Raw genomic sequence first — 18125 nt, 5'->3', positions numbered from 1 at the left:
TATTAAAATATATTATTTTAATATTATTTTTATATTAAAATTTTAAAAAGTTAAATTGTTTATTTTATTTTGTATAAGAATTTGAAGATTTTATAATGATTAGATGAGATCGAAGAGATGAAATGAGATGAAAAATTTTGTGAAAGTGAAAGAGGAGTTATGGTTTAAACTTTAGATAGTGAGATGAGTTGGGATGATTTTAGATAAAAGTTGAAAATTAAATAAAATATTATTATTTTTAAATTAAAAAAATTGAATTATTTATTATATTTATAAAACAATTTCCACGTTGTAATTGGAAAGATTTGCATTGATCACAATAAACAAATCAAACATGGTCACGTTGCTTCAGTACCACTAACTACTGCATGCGAGTTTCGATTCCTACCTGATAAAATTGGGAAGATTAAGGACAAGGTATACTCATCATGTGAAGGATACTAATGTTACAGTGCCAAGCACAATTATTTTTTAAAAAGAGCATGCATATGGTACGTACTCTATTATTAAAAAATTAATTTTATTTAATTTAATTTTATATAATCTCATATTTATTTATTTTGCGAATTTCATCTCTATCTTGCGAATCTCATCTCCCTTCTTTTAAATATATATTATTTTCATATATCCTATTTTTGAATTAATGCATGTCCTTGCACACTAGGTTTTAATCATTGTCCTGGGACCGTTGTTATAAAGGTTTTGGCATCGACCATAAAATATTCATCCTCCACCTCCTGGAAACCTTGATCCCATTCATGCAAATAAGCAAATATTAATTGATCTCGGCTATCTGCAGTCTCACTACGAGCTACGTACGAACTCATGGAGGCTGCTTTATGCCAATGCTCTTTCTCTTTAGCATACAAAAGACTAGTGAGAGTCACAGACATGAGTGAGAAGCATGAGCGTTGGTTGATGAAAAGGAGTAGTAGAATTAGCATGGGGTCCAACCTAGGAAGTGGGAAAATTGCAGCAAAATCTTATACAACATTTTCCATGTTGTTGGAAAGATTTGCATTGACAAGAAACAAACGTGATGGTCATGTTGTTTCAGTAACTGCTGCGAGTTTCGATTCGTACCCTAATAACATGAGGAAGATCCAAGGAGATGGTGGTGATCATGTACTGAAGGATACGACAGTGCCTTATGGTGGAACAACCTCCACTTTAGCGAAAATGAATGAAGGCATTGGAGTCTTGAGTTTTCTAAGAGGGAAAAATCTTTTCATTACTGGTGCTACTGGATTCTTAGCCAAAGGTATACATATATTAATTCTTTTGTGATATTTGATATACGTGACTTCACATCTAATTATCAACTTATTACTTTGTCTTTTAGTTAAATCTTGTCATCCTTAGTCGACTTGCTGATCATGTGTACGTGGCACATGTTAAGAAACTTCATGTATAAATTAGCTATGTATTATATATTCTAATATATTATTCATTAACGATCGTTTACATTTATTTATTGACTTAGCCAACCATTGACCGATGTTTTGTAAATGTAGTGCTCATTGAGAAGATTCTACGAGCAGTGCCAGATGTGGGTAAGATATATCTTTTGATCAGGGCAAAAAACAAGGAATCTGCAAATGAAAGATTACAAAGCGAAGTACGTGTTCTAGTTATGAAAGATACGTTTTTTCAATTAATGTTCGGTTGAAAAAATAATTAAATGTCAATGTGAGATCCACATGAAGTAGCTTCAAATCACCTAATTCGATCAACAAGTTAAGGAGGATGTACGGCCAACAATATTCATTTCTAGTAATGTTTGTGTTCAGATAATAAATGCTGAGCTCATGTTCAAGTGTCTCCGGCAAATACATGGGAAATCCTATCAAGACTTCATGTTGAGCAAACTGGTGACTGTAGTTGGTGATGTCCGAGAGCATAATCTGGGTTTAGATGCACAACTGGGTGACGTGATTAGAAAAGAAGCCAATATTATTGTAAATTCTGCAGCTACTACAGATTTCCGTGAAAGGTTGTATGAATCTTCTTGTATTGGTACTTATTACAACTGTATTTTCAAATATAAAGATCTACTAATTATTATGCATTTTCGTTAATTTGGAAAAGCAGATACGATGTTGCTGTTGATATAAACATAAGAGGGCCTTGTCTGCTCATGAGCTTTGCAAAGACGTGCAAGAAACTTGAGCTCTTCTTGCATATATCAACAGGTACGTACACGAGAGGAATTAGCCCTTTTTCTTAATGTTCTCAATATCACCTATCATGATTAGCCAACTAGTAATCATGCTATGATTTATGTCCAATGTTTTTAGAACAGTAATATAGTTATGTAATTTTTTCACTCGTGAGCGTACAGCTTACGTTCATGCAATAGGAGAAGGAATATTTATGGAAGAGTCACTTCGCGAGGAGGCTAGCACTCCAAGTTCCTTCCCTACTTTGGACGTCAACCTTGAAATGAAGTTAGCTTTGGATTCCCTGGAAGATTTTAAAACTAAAGGACTGACTCGGAAAATGAAAGAATTAGGTTTGGAAAGGTACTGAGGAATTTCTTCTTAATTTTTGTCTTTTCTTTGAAAGTGAATATTTGCAACTATATTAAGGTTGAATTTCTGAAGGAAACGAAGCTAGTCGCATTTTGAATTTTTTGTATTTCTGTAAGATTTTGAGGTTTAAGGATTATTAATTATATATTATATTAATTAAGTCACATAAGATTATAGCCTTTTATTTTATAATTCTCTGTGACTGAAACAATTCTTTAAGGAAATATATTATTCGACTGTGGTCTACAAGAACAATTCTCATATTCTTTTTTGATTATTTATTAGATAAAAGAGAGACCAATAAGCAATATTAATGTCTAGCAATTTCATTATCAGGGCACGAAAATTCGGGTGGAAAGATACATATTCCTTCACTAAGGCTATGGGAGAAATGGCAATGGGAAAAATTAAAGGAGAGCTTCCTATGGTAATTGTTCGACCGAGTGTTATTGAGAGCACTTATAGAGAGCCATTCCCTGGATGGATAGAAGGGATTAGGTATGTCTTTATTGATTATTAATTACCAAGTTCTTAGCCATTAAATGCAAGTCCAAGATTTACTGTTTTAAGATGCACAAGCCCCTCGTCTCTTTGAAAGAAAGGGACGAATCTAAGATCCATATAAATAAAAATTAAAAATAAAAATTACATTTTAATGTTGTGTTCCTTATTTTTCAAAAGACGTGTGTGAAATTTACATATTCTGTAAATTTTATAACTGTATTTAATATTATTTTAAATGCAAATGCACTTATTAACGCTTATAACTCTCTTTTATTTCCTTTAAGAATGATTGATCCAATCATTTCATCCTATGGAAAAGGGCAGCTCACGGGTTTTCCAATTGATCTAAATGGGGTCTTCGACATTGTGAGTAATATTACTTTTCCCCTAGACACGTATGTTACAATATGGATTAAGATTCTCTATAATCTTTTTATTCAAATATTTTCTATCATTCCAAGAAAAATAGACACGTACATACTATGTGGACCTACAACATCAAATGCTACCTACCCGTGAGTATTGTGGCCGGATTGATGCTAATATTAATTGCAACGACCGGGCTGAGATATTGTGCCTATACCTCTCCAACTGATAGAAAATATTTTAATTAAAAAATCGTAGAGAATCCTGATATTGACGACAATATTTACACAAATGATTTCTTCGACCGACTTACATCGTGACTAATTGTAGGTCCCCGCTGACATGGTTGTGAATGCCACCTTGGCAGCCATAACAAGGCATGGAAAGGGCGGAAAGGGAGACATTAATATCTACCATGTTGCCTCTTCAGTAGCCAACCCCTTACTAATACGAGATCTTTTTACATTTTTTGGTGATCACTTCATTTCATCCCCCTGGATCGGCTCCGAGGGTAGGCCAATCAACGTACAAGCCTGCAAAATGTACGGCTCCATGGATGAATTTTCTGCTCACATTTCGCGGGATACAATTCAGCAAAATTTAAATGGGAAACTTGGTCAGGAATTTGAAAATAGTTGCAGAAAATTGGTTGAGAGAGCAAAGTACCTGGCCAATATATATGAGCCATACATGTTCTACCCAGGAAGGTATGATCCTGATCAAATGATGTTAGTTCCCTCTTTTGTGAAGATATGTCATCTGCTATTCTAGTAAATAAAGCACTACAATGCATGCATGCAGGTTTGATAACAGCAATGCCCAGAAATTGATGGAAAGCATGTCTGAGGAAGAAAAGGGGATGTTTGGTTTTGATGTGAGGAGCATAGATTGGAAAGACTACATCCTTAATGTCCACATACCTGGCTTAAGGATGCATGCCATGAAGGAGAAAGCTGGACTGTCTAATTAACCCGTATGAATTTTATTCCGTGGTATCCCTGGATTTTATAAAAATAAATGCTAGCTTCTGCCACTTTTTGACCCTTTTTTTTTTTTTTTCCTAGTCATCTATGAGTGGACAGCAGAGTTCTTCACTCTTTTTTTTTTTTTTTTTCTCAATAATAAATTATCTTGTTTTGTTTTATTCTACTTTACAAATCGATTTGTAAACACATCAATTGTCGCGTGATCCATTACAATTATAAAAAACAAATTCAAAACAAAAATTGTAATACTCAAACATTAATCACTCACACGACCACTTAATAGCTCAAGTAATGATCGAAATATATGCTGATTGACAACTACCTCAATAAAGTAAAGAGGATGATGGAGACTATGAATAGCTCAAGTATTCGTGAAATTACAACACGAAATAGGTAGGTTGATCTGATAAATAATTAAGTCAATTGTGAGTCAACTTTAAAACCCGCACTCAACCAGTCAAATGTGAGTCAACTTTAAAACCCGCACTCAGCCCGTATAACACAAATAAACCTTATTCTCAAATTTTATGTTAATTATATGACTTCTTAATATTTGAAACTATTAAACATTTCTTTGTTAATAAGTAATTATTTTATGAAAATATCAATTTTCTTTTATATTATTGATTTGTATATTGATAATAAAATATTTTATTATGAATCCTATTGTAATTGTAAGTAATTTGTCTAGTTATTCTTGTATTATATATAAAATTCTTTTAGCTGGATCAAAATAAATATACTAGTCAGCTTAACTCATTTATATATGAAACACTTTAAACGGGTTGAAATGGATTAAATAAGTTGAAACGGATTGAACCGACCTATTCAGGTTAGCCTAATAAATGCTAAGTCATTAAACAAGTTATGCGGGTTGAGTTGTGTCGTGTCACCCAGTATTTATATGGGCCGAGTTAATGTTTTAGTGTTTAACTCATTTAATTAAATATAGGTCATGTTTAAATTAACAAACACAACTTGAGAAGACGGATTGCCCCCCTAAAGAAACGATGAGTTTAGGATAGTTTTAATTATATCACAAAAGTTGGATGCTTTTAATGAATAGCAAAGAAATAAAGTTCAGATCGATGTTTTATGGATATTTCTATAAATTTCAGTTTCACCATAAAAATATGCTTAAATACTAAATTTGTGGAATATATATTTATCATTGTGGAATAGGGTTTTTGTACCCAGCTGGGCTAGGCCCGAGCCACTTCACCAAAGCCAGCGAGTTACTGGGGAGAAGCCCTTGTCTTCCCAATGAGAGAGAAACAAGTAGTGCTCCCTCAGACTCAGGGCATTAATGAGGGAAAGACTGGTACGGATCCTATCCTCCATAGGATCAGTCGCATTAAATGCGAGGTCGAATGGCCGGCCAGGGTCAAGTTTTTGTAGTTGACAAGAACAACCATATTAAATGAGATGCCATGCCGTTTGGAACAGAGGGTGATCATTACAGTGACAGGGGAGTCAGATATACTTCCAAAGAATAAGTATAAATATGAGGGAACGGTAGAGAAAGGGGGTTGCTCACTCTAAAGTCATCCTCAGCTCTTTCTCTCTTTTCTCCATCAACAATACATCCTGACTTCAGCATTGGAGGCATGGACACACCCAACCACCACATTCTCTTCTTTATAGGCCCTCGACTCATCATCGGAGTTGGTGGTTGAAAAACACACCTTAACAGTTGGCGCCGTCTGTAGTATTAATATATATTTTGATGTAACGACATCAACATGCCATTTTTATGCCAGCCATGGCATGTTCCCAAGCGACCCTTGAGCAGGAGGCTACATCGGTAGACATGGAAGGGAGAACTACAAAAATGGAGGAACTCATAAAGAAAATGACCTCATATGTGGAGGCCATCTGACATGAGAATGAGAGCTAAACAAAAGGAACGCCAAGTTTGAAAAAGGCGCCAGACCAAGTGAATCGAACGGATGGAGGGGGACTCATAAAATATTGGCGAGATACCATCCAAAGATGAAGAACACAAAAGGATGAACGACGAGTTACACAGCCTTATGGGCAAGTACGAGGAAATGGCGAAAAGAATAGGAGGATCATCCTCCGTGGACCAGCTGCCCAGCAGCATGGACCTACCTTACAATGCCAAAATGATGGATGTCCCACTTCTACCCAAGCTTAGAGCTCCCCAAATAGAAATGTATGATGGGTCGAAAGACTCCGTGCTGAGCACCTGGAGACATTTAAGACACACATGACATTGCATGACTTTCTCTTGGAACTTGCATGGTTTAGAGCCCTTCAACTGGATACCATCCACACCTTGGAGGAGTTAGGCTGGCTGGTCTTAATGCAATTCATAGCCAGCTGAAAGATAAGATGGCTGGCCGCTTACCTCGTCATTGTAAAACAGTTGGAAGAAGAAAGCTTAAAGGCGTACTTATACCGCTTCAATAAAGAACAAATGACGACGGATGACCAAGACAAGAAGATCACACTGGTGGCGCTCTTGGGTGGCATTTGCCCCTAAGCCCATTCATGCTAGAAATAATACGAAAGACCTCAAATACCCTCAAAGCTTTGATCCCCATGAGATGTGCAGGCACAGAGTAGTCGGTGAGTGGCTCTAAGTGGGGTGTTAGTGCAAAGACCCTCGAGAAGGGGCAAAATGAGAGGAGTGATAGCTCCACCATCTCCTGAAAGCTCACATGAACATGCATGTGTAAATGTGGGAGGAGGAACACCCACGGGGAATCAGCGACCGCGACTTGAGAGCTCACGGGTACTGCGCCTATCATGAGGAGAAGGGTCACCGACTGAAGATTGCCAAATCCTGAGGAGAAATGTCATGGCAGAGATCCAAAAAGAGGCCTAAGGAGAATTGTTTGGACGTTAGGGAGCTCACCACCCTTGACCCCTAGGGAAGTAGCTGGAGAAAGGCAAGACCCAAGACAGGAAGCTTGTCAAAGTGAGAGCCCATGGAGGAGGAATTTGAGGAGAAAGGAGGAAAGTCTACCAAGACAGAACCAAAACAACATCCCCTTGGGAGAAATCCACACCATAACTGAAGGGCTCACCGGCAAAGGCCCATCTATATCCGATAGAAAAGCATACACTCAGAGGGAGAGATACGAGGAAGTCTTCAAGGTCTGGAGCTAACCCAAACAAGCCCGAACCCAAAAGACCCTGATAGTTTCTTTTGGTTATATAGATTGTGGAAGTGTGATCTATTAGCACGAGGACGCTCTGGTAGTGACAATGCTAGTGGCCAACTACACAACTAGGAGGATACTGGTAGACAATGGTAGTTTGGCCGACATCCTTTTCTAGGAGGTCTCTATCAAAATGGGGATCAGTCAAGACAAACTGCGACCATCTTCCATGCCACTAAGGGGATTTTCTAACTAGACAGTGAAACTGTTGGATTCCATGACCATTGGAATGGAAAGACTCACGGCAACCACCATGGTGGACTTCCTCATGGTCCAGGCTCCTATGGAGGAGGGCGTAGGAGTGTAGTGGTGAAGGCTCCTCGTACAATGCTCCTATGGAGGAGGGCATAGGGGTGGTATGCAGTGAGTAAGTGGTGGCGAGGGAATGCTATGTTCAGGAGTTGTAGGGCTGAAAGGCAATGAGCCTAAGCTGGAGTAGTGGAGGGATAGAAAACCAGCCCTTCTACCTAAAGCTACCCAAAGCTCAACCAAGTAGAAGCCCAACAAACTAGTGGCCTTGGATACTACGAGACAAGAGATGATTTCCCCTTTTTTTGTTCAAAGATTCAATGTGTAAAGAAGAAGTGATAAATCTAATAAGAATTGGAGCGTCCATGTATGTGTATGTGTGTGTTGACATCATGTTTCATACGCCTAAGGACCAGGCTCTCAGCTATATGGGTCTTCGTTCTAGCTTCCTCATGAGGTAGGTTGGACAGAGGGCCACTAAGCGATGTTGGGGGTGTTGGGGCGGACCAAGGATCACCTCCCTCAGGTGACTCGGCTGGGGCTATCCCTACATGTCCTCGTCTCAAGGGCAAAACTAGGTGAGCGAAGGCTTTGGACCAGGTGTCCAGGTCACTAAGGGACTTTCTCTCTGACGTCTTCTCTTACTCTCTATTTTTCTTTTGTCATGCTCACTTACTTTCACCCTCTCGTCCTCACCTTCTTGCTTCTGGTTACGAGGGTTAAAGGCAATTGGTTGGCTGAGCATATTGTGAGTAGTCAAGAGGCCGTCGAGAGGGAAAACCTGGAGCTTCAATCCATGGTGATGATGACCCTCCATTAGGCGAGTGGAGAAATGGAGGAGAGAATTTGCCTGGAGGTGGAGCTTGCGATGGCTAGGGAGTTGGCCGTGAAAGCCCAGGAGTCGCCGAACAAGCTCCAAGAGTCACAGCTTCATGCGAAAAATGAAAGGCTGGAGGGGGAATGCTTGTCCTTGTCGGCCATTGTGGAGGATTGGGGAGTCTTACTGTCTACGACCAGCGTCAGAGAGGATGAGGTGCTGATCGAGTTGGGGGTGGCCTAGAAGAGGATAGCCGCTCAAGATGTGGTCATCCAGGATTTGCAAAGCGACTTGTCTTAGGTGCAAGAGGTCGCCACCCACGCAAGTGACCAGCTGGGAGAGCCCTCTACATTCGTGACGACGCTTGGTCCGAGAGATATCTTAAAGGCCTTGAGAGAATGCGCGACTATGTCATCCTGAACCCGAGTTCTGAGGTGTTAAAGGTGCACTTAAGGGCTGTTGATCTTGAAGACCTTGACCCCAAATCTATTGCTCTTAATCATGTGGGTGAGATTGGGCAGGCAATGATTCTGCATGCTTTCTTGCCTGTAAATGGCGACCCACCCAGGCCGTCATCCTGGGGATGTCATTAGTGCTGACTCTGGGGCAGGCAGCTTCAAGGGGACCAAGGCTGACCCCACCAGGCATCAATTGGATTCGGGCGCCCTCGAGGTGGGCCCTATTGACTCCGAGATGGGCCTCGACGCCTCCCTTGATTGATCTTCCCTTTTCTTTTTATACATAGAATGATGCAGCTTCTTTGCGCGCAGCTCCTTATATGTACAAACCATGGTGCCCAATGCGTTATTGCACTTTGTATATACATTTTTGCCCTTGCTATACAATTATATGCCTCTCTCTGTATTTCTAATTTTTTTCCCTTCCCATTGCTTGTTTTGCTTGGCATGCTTCACTGCACGAGGTTCCTTTCCTGGGGAAAAGGCATGATTCTCCTAATACGAAGGTGATGGCGGTCTCGGGTTTCCCGATAAAACTAGTTTGGTAGTCTATGCACCGCTCGTGAATCTCCGAGGGTCTCGAGTAGTTGGCCATTAATGCCCAACCATTACATTTCCTGTAACACCCGGTCCAGTGCCAAACTGTTTTCAAAATTTTTTTTTTTTTTTTTTTTTTCTGATAGACTACGGGCCTAAAATATTTCTTTTATTTATTTATTTTTTGTTTGAAACCCTAGTTAGTTCTTGGTTGCCGTCACACGTTCACCACACATGCACGTCTCTCGTACACTTCCCAAACCATGCACGTTCCTTTTCCCACAGCCCCTATGTTCACAGCAACAAACCCCATTATATATAGAACAAGAACACGTTAGATCCCATATTCATCTTCTTCCTCTAGACTAGGGTTGCCGCCGCGCTACCTTAACGTAGCTACTGCCCAGTCCACGCAAGGAACCTCAGCCACCGTGTGACCCAGCCACTGCATGTGAGCCCCTCCAAGCAGCAGCACCACTCCATCTCGCAGCAACAACCCGAACGGAAATCCACCCCACCTAAGCTCACGGTTAAACCGCCCTTTAGAGCCACTGCACCTCCTCTCGGTCACCACCTCAGCGCACGGTTTATCCACCACAACACCCCCTGTTTTGCATGTATAAAAAAAGAACATTGCTCCCTTCCCGTTGAACCACAGCCCAACGCCTCCACCCACTCAACCACCAAACAGCCTTCGGTTCCCTCTCCACTGCCAATAAGCTCTGTTTTTCTACCCTCGAAACAGGGGAAGTAGTCTTCCCCACCGTGGGCCTCAAGCTAGCCACCCAACACCAACCCGCAAGCCTTCACTCACGACCTGCACCCCTAACCTCCTTGCACCACCACGCTACACAAACCTAAGCCCTGTTTTCAAGCACCCAAAACAGAGCAAGAAAAACCACTTCCCGTTTCGGTTTCACAGCCCGTGACATGTCGATGCCGCCTAGCGAAGTCGACAGCCCATCCACACCGTCACCACCTCCGCAGAAAGTTCCTTCGAGCACTAACCGCCACTCCGGTCTAGCCGAACCGCCCAGCCCAACCTCGTGTTTCCCCTCTTTCGATGCCGAAGCCTGTGCCCAGCAGCCATGTCTTTGTTCTCTCGGTCTTTCCCAATCTCCGTATTCTCTCTCTCTCTCTCTCACTCAGTGCCCCAGCCCCGCCGAGCCTCCATCGCATCCTCTTCCCTCTCGGTAGGCCTCTGCCGTAGACTCTTCCCTCTACTTTTAAACTCAAGGTTGTTGGTTAGAGTGGTTCTACGTAAAGTATGGTAAAACTTTTGTTAGTAAATTACAATTTTACCCTCAATTTTTTAAAACAAAGGATTTATTTCAGTGGGTTTAATTAATTTATTTATTTAGGTTGTCTTATATATAAATATATATATATATATATATATATATATATATATATATATATTATATTAGTGTGTTACGTTAAGTGGTTTTTGAAGTAAAATACTTTTTGGGTTGAGTTCGGGTTCTAAATTATTTTGGATCAGGTAATATATATATATATATTTTTTTCAATGACTTCATTTTTTTTTTAACAGATTGGGTTTTTAATTTCTTTTAAATAAACCTTGTGAATATGTGAGAATTGGGTTAAGTGAAAATTAAGTGGATAATTGATGGTTTCAGAAAAATGATGGTATTCTACAAATTATGAGAATTTTAGGTTTTGAGGACTTAGAATAAGTTAATTTAGCATTTTGGGTTTAAGTATTGAAATATGTGTTTGACCAGAAATTTATGAGAATTACGTAACTATTTTATAGGTGACGATTGATAATTGTTCAATGCTGTTGTGGAGAGATTTTGAGAAGTTAAGAAGTTCAGGTAAACAGGGTTTCTATGCTAGACTTTTCATAAATATAAAATGAACTGAGGTTGATTTATGAAAATATGCATTTTATGTCATGAAAATAATTATGAAAACAACCTCAGTTATTTATTCGACATCATTCATGAAGTTTGATGAAAAAGAAAGCATTTTTGTCATGACTGGTGTAGGCATGAGCTTATTTTCTAATATTTTATTTTTAAACTGTGCAAAAGAGAGCGAATATGAAATTTTGTGCATAAATTATATTTTCGTGATCTGATTCTATTCTGTTATGAAAATGTTCTGAACTCTGATATGACAAGATATGATTTCTGAAAAATTTTGGCATGACATTCTGAATTTGGGATGTGGTTTGTGGATGGTGATCTATTTGACCTACCACGAGTGTTAATAGTGGCTTCTGTTTGAGTTGGTACCAACCGTTCTATTTCTGGTACACCCACTTTAGAATCAAAGTGGTTTTCTGGTTGTCTTTCCTGTATGCACACTCGGGGCTCTGAGAATAATAAGGGAAAGATTAACATTCTGTTTTTGCTCAGTTGGCCGCCGGAGTTTGCACAACCCTACCATGGGGGTTAAACATGGAATTCTGTTCTGATGTGATGTTTCAGTTATGTTGTGCCAAAGGAACTTTGAATAAGGATATTCTTTTTCTAAAACCTTCGCTCTGATTTTTTTTTAATAACATGTTCTGATTCTGTATTCTGTAAGTAAAACCTTTTTGTTCTGCATTTTGAACTCTGTAAATGCTCATGTATGCACACTAGTATATGTTCTCTACTTACTGAGTTGTTGATAACTCACCCCTTATCTCCAAATATTTTTCAAATAATTTTGATGGTTTAACTGAAGAACAAGAGTATGAAGTTTTAGCAAGGTGTGATGATCATAGTGGAATAAGTACCCGAGTGTACAAGTGCTTATTTGAGAGTCGTAGTTAGTAAATTGATTTATTTTTTGGATATTTTGATTTGATGAGTTAAGGATATTTTCGAGTCTTTGGGGAGCTTTTAATTTATGTTATTAAGAATTTCTTTGTTTTTACTATGAAGGAAGATGGATATTTGGATTGAGTGAATAAATTAACATTTTATGGAGTTTTCTGGATTTTATAGTTATGGTATTGAAATTGTTATTAAGTAATAAGAGCTAACTCTCCAGATCTCCGAGAACGGGACGTTACATTTCCCTTGCAATGATGGCGCCAGATGGCCTTCATAGCTCGTGCCACGAGATTTGTACTGAACCGTTTGTGAGATTCATGCTGGATTTTGTGGGACCATGGGATATGCATGTTCCCTAAATCTTGGGGGGGCAAACCATCACACCTCACCTATATAATTCCTTCCTACCTTGCCATTTGTCATCAAACCTCCATTTTTGCCCTTCAAGTGTCTAAATCCTTCTTTTTTCTTCATGTTGGGTTTCCCTCGGTTAACCTTGACTCTGATGAGCCTTCTGGCTCTGAGACAGGCTTCTTGTGCTGTAGGCTGCTGTAGACTCATGTTGAGGCAGGCGTATGGTGGCTCTTTATGGCTCTTCGAGGGAAGTTTGCCAGAGATCATGCTGCCCCTAGTTGCTAGGGGGTGTGCTGTAAAGATGGTGCAAGCCAAGCTTTGTGGCCACGCAGGACTCCTCGTGTAGCCCATGTTCTGTTACTACATCCCGAATTATTCTCTTGATCGGGATGGAGTAGGGCCTCTCACTCAGGCCTGGCGGGTGAAGGGTACTTTTCATGTCCTAAGCCAATTTTGGTTCAGGCGCATCGTTTTTGGCCAAGAAGGGAGAAAGAGGGGGGCCTTGTCTTGGTGAGGGGGCCCTGCCAAATTCAACTCAAGCTTGTCATGTCCCTGCAACCTTTTACTTGGGTAGCGATCACAAGGGAGGAGCCTTTATTCACTACTTCCACATGGAGCTGGCATGGAGCCCCAGCCCGTGTGGAAGTGGTTTTTATTGAGGTTAGTTTTCCCAACGATTTTCTTGAGTTAAGGATCTCGGGGAGCTTGGGTTGGGCTCACCCTCCTGTCTTCACCTACTTCCTACATCTGGGATATTGCCTCTCTAGCGACTCCATCGATGTTGTCTTTTTTGCCGATGGTACCACCGTGTACCCCGCCAAGTTTAACCCCGCTTGCAGATCATTTCAATTTCTTTCTCTTTGTACGGTTTCTCGCAAACACGTTACAACATTCCTCTTCATAAGGATTCTGACAGTTGATGAAACCAATATATTTCTATTACTTTATTGATATTATTATTAGTTTTAGATAAAAAAAAAAATAGTTAATAGGCATAAATCCGAATTATGATTTAAATTAGTTAATATCATAGTTTATGCTTAATTTTATAACCTGTGTTTTAATGAAGCAATATTTCCTCATATGCACAACACAATTGTGAGAGTCTATTATTCATTTTAATTGACTTTTGATTTCTATATGTGTGTTATTTCTTTTTCTTGTTTTTACTGCTTTTAAAAAATGACTCTCAGTACTGATTTTCTATGTGGTAAAAAACAATCTCAAAGAATCGGTACTCAAGACAAAAGACAAAAGCAAAGAAGACATGAAACATGCACCTTTTGTTGGTTTTAAGCTTTTCAGCTTTGGACCATCAAGCACACGATAATTTCATTTTGACAGACATAGGCATCATGCAAGAAGCTTCTTTTTTTGGTCTCTTTGGGATTTGAGAAAAAAAGCAACACACGGGATTCTCTTTTCCGTTGAGACGAATGAAACCTAGATTATGTCTCGACAGTTGTTCTACGTAGGAGTGATGCTGCACAGAACGGATTGCAGGGGCAGCAACACCTTGGGAACTTTCTCGGTGCAAGTTGGAGAGAACAACTTCAACTTTTGGCCTGGAAACAGCTAGACAAAGTAGGTAGTTTCTTTTTATTTTTTTTTTATTTTTCCAGCCCTCTCACAAACAAATACTCAAAGACCCAATTTAATGTAACTGGTTGTAATATGCAATTAATTTGAACAAGAGACAACCAAAGCTGCAATAAAATATATGATTAACGTGATCGGTATAGTTTCCTATTTTAAACATGTTAGAAACCTGAAATCACAGTATATACTCATGCAATATCAAAATAAAAGCAAGAGTAATAAAAGAAATGTGAAATCAACACAAGAAATTACATGATTTGACCCTAATGGTCTACATCCATAGCAGGAATAGTCTAGCAGTCTTTATTATTGAAGAATGCATCAAAACTTGAGTTTACAATCACTTACAACCATTGATCACTGTACAAAATATGAATTGGCTTCCTCGTATTATCCTATAATGAATCCACACTATAAAACACACTTGATCATCTCCTCAAGTTCTAATTTGATCTTTGAAAAACTAGGGTTTGAAAACCCATTCCGTCTCTTTCCCAAGTCGCAGCTTCAATATTTGGTAAAATGAGTTCTCGGAAAAAAGTGACTTGCACTCCTCTTTATTCACGAAGGCACACATGCCTTTTATACATAATTACAAGTTTGCCATTTAATCAAATATTTCAAAAATGCCACTAACTTAAATACATAGAAATGGAAAAACGGCAATGTCGTATACAACACTTTCAAAAACAAGCTTGGTCCGATAACACTAAAAATATTACTTATAAATATTTCCAAGATATTTAAAATATTCATAAGTTTTAAAATACTGGGTTTGTTTTAAAAATCCTCTTGGTATCTTTAGAAACACGCCATCGAGACTCGGCATGTAGAATGAGGCTCGTAACTATAGAAGAAAGAAAGAGCGGGTTGTTATAGATATGGCATGATTGCAAAGTGGCTTGTGGCTCTTCAAAAACCAAAAATCCCTTGGGCTTTTTCCTTTCTTGAAGACTCAAACCTCCCTCTTGCATGTGTGCCAAGTGGCACTTCTTCCCTATCACAAAAAATGGCATTTCTCTTTCCTCTTACAAGCTTGTTGTTGCATGCTTGCCAAACCAAAAATCCCTTTCCAAGGTTCTAATGGTTGAGGCTTAGAGAAATTTATGGGTCTCACTCTCCCAATTGGCGCCCCCTCCTTGTATCAAAACCCTAAACCCTTTAATAGCCGAAATCACTAGTCCCTTGGGCCTTATTGTGGGTTTGGGCGCCTATCTATTTAGCAAAAAAGGTAGGGCCCTTGTCACTTACTAGGTTCCCATCTTACAAACCATAGGGCTAAATTCAAATTGGACTAATGCAAAAGTAATAAAAGTAATAGGCAAGGATTTGGATAAGTCTGGGCTATCACATTTTATTCTAGCCATAAGGAAAATGATCATAAGATTCATTGGCCGGAATATGAGTGCTGCAGAAAAAAAATGAGTTTGAGTTATCACATGTTCATCCTTAACTAGTTCAACTTGTGTTATATGGTGGGCTTATCATCCTCCAAAGGTTGGCCTTCCTCACAAAGACAAAGACGATCAAGTGAGATATTGGAGATTTCCAATGCTAAGTGCCTTCTAGCTCGAATTTCAGTAGTGTGACTCGATTCTACCTCCTGATTAAGCTCAAGTACTCGTAACCTCACAGTGTCTTTCCAAACTAATTTTTCATGTGGAGATTGTCGCTTTTCATGTGGCAATGCTCATCGTAAGAAAATGTTTCCTCTAAGGTCTGCATCCAACATGTAAGTGCAATGAGACTCAAACTTTTCCATTTGTTGCCAATGGGCTCCAATCATTCGACCCACCTTTCTTGCATGTTCCTACATCTACTTTCCCACATACTCCTAATTTTGGTTACAGACAATGTAGACATATGCGCGTTTGTTCTAGTCCATGCCATGCCTTGTTATCAAAGGTATGGTTGACATGTAATAAAAACATCAACCAAAAGTTGCAATCAGACAAACATTCTTATTACTAAGTCTTCCAAGTGTACAATCAAAATAGACATAGAATTCTAACCAAACCACTAGTTCTTATGGTTGTAAGAAACAAACAAAAGTGGTTTCTTGGAAATTCGGATATTCCAAAGCACCTTGATCAAAGATATCTTCTGATTTCTTAGCTCCTTTTCTTTTTGTTTGACAATTTGTCAAAGCCAATCTTTGTAGGATAGGTTAGGCTAGAGATGAATGCTACTTGGTTCCATTATCACTGGTCTTCATTCTCCAAAGCTATTCTTCAAAGAAGGTATGTGGAATAGGTCATGTATGCCCTACATTTCCACAAGCAAGTCCAATCGACAAGCTACCGGTCCAACTTTCTCCACAATTTCATAGGGTCCTACTTTTCAAAGACTTAGCTTCCCTCTCTTACCAAAATGGACAACTCCTTCATGGGTGACACCTTAACATACACCCAATCGCCTTCTGAGAATTCTAGGCTTCTCCTTCTATCATCGGTGTAGCTATTCTGCCTACTTTGAGCAATTTTCGTCCATTCTTTAATTAACGGTACTTGTTTCCTGACTTCCTACAAATATTTAGGACCAAGTGTCTTTCTTTCCCTGACCTCATCCTAGTACAACGGGATCTACACTTTCTTCCATGCAATGCCTCGTAGGGCGCCATCTAAATTGTGGCTGGGAAACTATTGTTATAGGCGAACTCCACAGATGGCGTGTGCCCTTCCCAATCACCTTTTATTTCCAATATGCAAGGTCAAAGCATATCTTCCCGAGCTTGTATCATCCATTTTGTTTGTCTATCAGTTTGCGAATGATATGCACTGTTAAACTTCAAGCTAGTACCCAGTAAGTTCTGTAGACTTTGCTAGAAATGTGATGTGAACTATGTATCTCTATCCAATAAAATATATCTAGGTACTTCGTATAGCTGAACTATCTCCTTAACATATATTTTGGACAACTTGTCTATAGAGTTAGTGTTGGCAATCGGCAAAAAGTGATCACTCTTTGTCAATCTGTCAACGATAACCCATATGGAGTTCTTTCCTGTCAATGTCCTTGGCAGTTCGATTACAAATTCTACGGAGATACCTTCCTATTTCCACTCCAGATCGAGTAATGGTTGTAACTCACCTGCCAGCCTTTGATGTTCTGCTTTTACCAATTGACAGACAAAAATTTGGCCATAAATTCAGCCACGTCTCTCTTCATTCTATCTCATCAATAATGTCCTTTCAAGTTCAGATAGATCTTGGTACTATCGAGATGCATAGTGTAAGGTGTACAATGTGCTTCCTTTAGTATCCTTTCTTTCAACTCCGGGTCTGTAGGGATCACCTCCATTTCCTTATAACACAACATTCCATCATTATGAATGTTGAACTTTCGAGGCTGTCTAGATTCCAGAATTGTTTGCCAGAGTCTACTAAGTTTCTCATCCCTCTATTGTTGCTCCCCAATTTTGATGTCGTTCAAAGGCTCAATCTCTTGTACTGTTGCTAAAGTTGTACTTCCTTAGGGGCTTCCAATCAGCAGACTCCTCATGCTTGCTAATATGGGTTCTGTTTCTATCTAGGCCTTATGACTAAGGGCATTTGCTACTACATTGACTTATTCAGGGTATATTTTATTTCACATTGGTAATCATTAATCGTTTCAATCCATCTCCTCTACCTCATAGTCAAGTTCTTTTGGCCTAAAATATACTTGAGGCTTTTGAAATCCATAAAAACAACACACTTCTCCCTATACATGTAATGTCTCCAAATCTTCAGTGCGAACACCACTACA

General features: G+C 39.3%; 1 protein-coding gene across 1 annotated transcript; it reads left to right on the top strand.

The window, feature by feature from the left end:
* The first annotated feature begins 739 nt into the window (after nt 1–739).
* LOC122302222 (fatty acyl-CoA reductase 2, chloroplastic-like) lies at nt 740–4434 on the top strand. The gene is made up of 9 exons (XM_043113371.1): nt 740–1261; nt 1515–1618; nt 1791–1993; nt 2092–2192; nt 2342–2522; nt 2868–3029; nt 3320–3401; nt 3732–4108; nt 4203–4434. The coding sequence occupies exons 1-9, from the start codon at nt 826–828 to the stop codon at nt 4369–4371; spliced, it is 1815 nt and encodes a 604-aa protein (XP_042969305.1). The 5' UTR covers nt 740–825; the 3' UTR covers nt 4372–4434.
* The last annotated feature ends 13691 nt before the right edge of the window (nt 4435–18125 follow it).

This window comes from Carya illinoinensis, chromosome 1 (genome assembly GCF_018687715.1).
Source record: "Carya illinoinensis cultivar Pawnee chromosome 1, C.illinoinensisPawnee_v1, whole genome shotgun sequence".
Lineage (NCBI taxonomy): Eukaryota > Viridiplantae > Streptophyta > Magnoliopsida > Fagales > Juglandaceae > Carya > Carya illinoinensis.
This window is presented reverse-complemented; position numbering and strand designations above follow the sequence as displayed.